The sequence below is a fragment of the Salvia hispanica genome, chromosome 6 (assembly GCF_023119035.1).
Source record: "Salvia hispanica cultivar TCC Black 2014 chromosome 6, UniMelb_Shisp_WGS_1.0, whole genome shotgun sequence".
In the NCBI taxonomy this organism is placed as follows: Eukaryota; Viridiplantae; Streptophyta; class Magnoliopsida; order Lamiales; family Lamiaceae; genus Salvia; species Salvia hispanica.
The window spans coordinates 34,060,199-34,064,906 of record NC_062970.1 but is presented as its reverse complement, the minus strand read 5'-3'; the positions used below and the strand labels follow the sequence as shown (position 1 = coordinate 34,064,906).

At 44.7% G+C, this 4,708-nt stretch overlaps 1 protein-coding gene across 1 annotated transcript; it reads right to left on the bottom strand.

The window, feature by feature from the left end:
• Positions 1–1,684: 1,684 nt before the first annotated feature.
• LOC125195188 lies at positions 1,685–3,019 on the bottom strand. The gene is made up of 2 exons (XM_048093373.1): positions 2,129–3,019; positions 1,685–2,077 (listed from the first exon to the last, which is right to left on the bottom strand). Exons 1-2 carry the CDS (start codon positions 3,017–3,019, stop codon positions 1,685–1,687), a joined length of 1,284 nt encoding a protein of 427 aa, XP_047949330.1.
• Between the last annotated feature and the right edge of the window lie 1,689 nt (positions 3,020–4,708).

Below are 4,708 nucleotides of genomic sequence, written 5' to 3'. Positions count from 1 at the left end.
CTAAAAAGCAAGGGCAAGCCTCCCTATAAAAGAAGCCACTTGGAGAGAGAGAAAATAGTTGGTTCCTTAGAGTTCGGTTAGGAGTTCTAAGTTCTCGGTTCTAAAACACACTTAGTAGAATTCTCTCTAGAAGATCAGTCCTTCAGCATTGTCCAATCTCTCGTTCCTCACCACAGCTATGGTCACTTGACGTCCAAGAGTCCGCCGGAGAAGTCATCAATCCACCGTTCCAGCCAGTTTGCCGCAGTAGTATAGCAGTATCATCGCCCGGAGTGGCAAAACAATCCTTATTTTGCTTTCTAGTTTAATCTTTACCTATTTTTGTCGTTGGATTTGTCGCAAACATTTATCTTTGTTGCCTTTTGAAGTACTTGGTGAAGATCCAAAAGTTTTAGCTATGAAATTTCTATTCCGAATGTCCCTTTGGTTTGAGTTTGCTTCATTTTGCCTAGGAAAGTTAGATCTAGTCGTTGATTTTAATTTCTAAGTGTTTTCTTGTCTGGAATTGTTGATCTGAAGTTGTAGTCACGTTTCCACTCTAATTTTCGTGCATGAGTTTTCTGTTCTGCGCTGTGATCACCACCTTGCATGTTAGTCAGTAGAAGTAAAACTGCAGTTTCACCGTTCATTTTAAGTTTGAGCATTTTAATCAATGGATCTTGAGTTTGAAGTTATGAATCTGAGTTTAGTTATGGTGTTTGTGTTCATATGATTTTTGTTAATACTTGGTGAAGAAGAAAACGTCAAAATCAACTTTAGCTTGGACCACTTTACTTTTAAGTTACTTTTGCTTTTGTTCTCTACTTTTCAGTTGTACTGTCCAGACCTGTCAGAGAGCCACCCAGGCACCAGATATACCCTTGTTGTCTAAATCTCCTCTTTTAGTAACTGTCTACTTTTCATATGCCTCTGAGACACCTTGTCCCCTATTATCACGAACACCACCACATGCCTGTTATTTTCACGCCTACTAGTCAGTAGAGTACCACCTTTATTTCGTGCCTAGGTAAAATCTCAACCCAAGCGTGGTAGCTAACCAAAAACACCCAGGAAAGTCACCGCAGTTATCCGAACGTATCCATCCTTGTGGGATTCGACCCTTACCTCCACTATACTAATCAGTAGAAGTGGGTTGAGGAAACTTGTTTGAAACCAGGTCCCGGTTGTCGTACCAACGACTCAGCTGGGTCGGGAATCTCTTCCGGATCAGTTGGATACATTCCAAATTACAACCGAAATCCTGCACCTTCACGTTGCAAAGCCCAAAAAACATCTTTCGGAAGGCGTAGACACCGTACGGACAAATAAAGGCCGACTTGTGTTGGTCCTCCGGAGCGATCAAGATCTGATTGTATCCGGAATATCCATCTAGGAAGCAGTAGTACTCATACCCTCCCAATCTGTCAAGCATCTGATCAATAAACGGGAGAGAGAAATGATCCTTCCTCGTTGTTGCATTAAATATCCTATAGTCTATGCAAACTCGCCACCCGGTCACCAATCTTGTGGCTATCATCTCATCATTGCCACCTTGTACAACAGTCATCCCACCCTTCTTGGCCACGACTTGGGTGGGGCTTACCCAATCACTGTCGGATATCGCATATATGATTTCGGCTTTCAACCACTTCAATACCTCCTTTCTGACCACCTCTTGCATTATCGGATTTAGCCTTCTGTGATTCTAAGCCTTAGGCTTGGATCCTTCCTCCAATAAAATTATGTGCATGTGAACAGTAGGGCTGATTCCTTTGAGGTCCGAGATGGACCACCCTATAGCTCCCTTATGCTTCCTAAGCATGCGCAGCAGATTATCGAGTTTAGTAGGAGTAAGTGATGAAGAGACAATTACCGGATACGTCTCATTCTCTCCTAGAAAGGCATACTTGAGGTGTGAAGGCAGCGGTTTAAGTTCCTCCTTCTTCTCTTCTTTCTCTTCTTCTTCCGCCGGATCTCTGAGTGGTAGAAATTTGTTGTTCCTTCTTGGAATCTCGACACCAGAATCAAGGGCTCCCACAAAATGAAGTATCTCCTCAGTGAGCTCGGGCGCTTGCAGATTGTCTGAAGCTAGCATGGGCTATGAAAGGCATTGCTCCAATCTGTCCTTACACGAGATAACATGCGCTACCTCTCTCACGCAGTCATCAACCACCTCGATCATTTTGCACTGCTTGAACCTCCGAGCATCCTCATCATCATACCTCAGCATAGCGTCATAAATGGAGAATGTGATGCTCTCCTCATTCAGTCGAAGAGTGAGCTCTCCCTTGTGGACATCAATAAGTGCTCTCCCTGTAGCTAAGAAAGGTCTACCAAGGATAAGTGGGACGTGTTTATCTTCTTCCATGTCTAAAACCACAAAGTCGGCTGGAAAAATAAATTCCCCGACCTTGACTAGGATGTCTTCAACAATCCCCTTCGGGTACGACACTGTTCTGTCCGCCATCTGCAGTGAAATAGTAGTGGTCCTGAGCACTCCAATCTTCAACTTCTGAAAGAAAGAATACGGCATCAGATTGATGCTTGCACCCAGATCACATAGAGCTCTTCCCTCTTGACAATCTCCTACTATGCAGGATATGGTAAAACTCCCGGGATCCTTCAACTTCGCCGGTAACTTCTTCTGAATAATGGCGCTGCAGCTCTCAGTCAAATTAACCGTCTCATATTCCATCCATCTTCTCTTGTTGGAGACCAGATCCTTTAAAAACTTAGCATAGCTGGGCATCTGCTGTAGTGCCTCCACCAGAGGGATGTTGATCTGCACCTTTCTGAATATGTCCAAGAACCTCGAAAACTGTGCATCCGTCTTCTTCTTTTGCACCCGTTGAGGATAAGAGATCCTAGCTTCAGCAGGATTGTGAGCTGCAGGTGTTGTAGATGGAGCTGGAACAACGTTCTCCTGAGGTGGAGTGGTGACCTGAATCGTCTCCGTTTCATCTTCCTCAACTAACTCCTCATCTTCAATAGGCTTCTCTGCTACTTTCCCTTCATTCTGAGGGCATTGAGGGTCCCTCATAGCTCGTCCCACTCCACAAGTTAATAGCTTTGCAGTCCTTGGGGTTGATAATGGTGGTGGAAGGGAATTTTCCCGGGTTGAGTAAGAGTACTCACAGTCTGGGAAATCTGGCTAATCTGAACATCAATGTTCTTCAAATGAGTGGCCATTCCTTGTACATCCGTCTCGACCTTCTCCATTCTCTGATTGTTCTGCTCCATGACCTTGTTGGATTGTAGCATAAAGGACTTGAGTATGTCCTCCGTGGTCATCTTCTTGGGGTCGTTCACCATCCCATCAGTAACTATGAACCCCGGAGGAGGTTGCAGGGCATTATTGGGGTTCCCATTAGAGAGATTGGGATGTCCTTTGTTACCATACTGGTTGCCCCCTTGCTGCACATAATTCGCATCCTCCATACTTCCTTGTGGCTCTAGAGACGGTTGCCCCATCGCCATTCAGTCGAACTTCATAGTTAATGCATCCAGCTTGTCAGATAAGGTGCTCATTGTATCATGATCCGTGGTATAAGCCACCCTATGCACCTTACTCCTTTCGTTGCTCCATCCTTCATCACTGGATGCAAGCTCTTCAATCACCTCTATCGCCTCCTTCTCTCCTTTCTTGAGAAGATTACCTCCCGCGCTTAAATTTAACTCCTGTTGCGCTTCAGGTAAACATAAGAATGTAATAACTTGCACTGTTGGGGACAGACCATGATTGGGACACCTCTTCAGCAACGCTTTGAATCTCCCACATGCATCTCTGATAGTCTCCGCAGGAATCATCTGAAAGGCAATGATCTCGTGTTGCCTCTTAATAGCCTCACTAGGGGGATAGAACTTCTCCAGGAATTTATGGACCATCTGGTCCCATGTTCTAATGGACCTCGGTGCCAAACTCTCTAGCCAATCTTTCGCAGAATCCTCTAAGGAAAAAGGAAACAGTCTCAGTCGGATCTGATCATCTGTCACGCCATTCATCTTCGTTGTGTTGCAAATCTGAATGAACTTGGTAATGTTCTTGTTAGGCTCATCAGAGGATTTGCCCCTAAAAGCAATGTTTTCCGCCATTTGGATCAGTCCTCTTTTCAGCTCAAAGGTGTTGGCGTCGATATTATTGTGGACTGGTGGGTTTGCTACTCCCAGGTAAGCATATTGATTTTGCACTGGTACAGCTGGTGCACGATTGACCTGTCGGCGCAACTCCTCCGGCTGTCGTAAAAGCTCAGCATTAGTGGGAGGAGGGGGTGGAGGACCATCGTTCTCCATCAGAATAGGAGAATCAGGATCAAGTTGAATATGATCCTGGACCGGTGATCGAATAGGTGAGAGGTCCCTCCGATCTGAAGATGCTCCTACGCGGTTAGGCGAAGAAGCTTGAATCTTCTTTGTGAGTCTCCTATATGCGTTCCTCTTCCGGTTTGATGCTTCGATTTCTGGATCGAAAGGTTCTAGAGGCAAGCCTTTAGAACGCGTGCGCATACACCTGAACAAGAAACACAATTGTGAGAACTCGAAAAATTAAAAGAAAAAAAATAAAGCAGTAATGTCTGAAGTAGTAATCTTGATTATTATCACGATATCAAGCTATATAACACAAAAATTGTCCCCGGCAACGGCGCCAAAAACTTGACTCGAGACAATTAAGTGTATGGGGTTATTGTAGCAAATCGCAAGCAGAAGTATATCGTATCCCACAGAGACAATT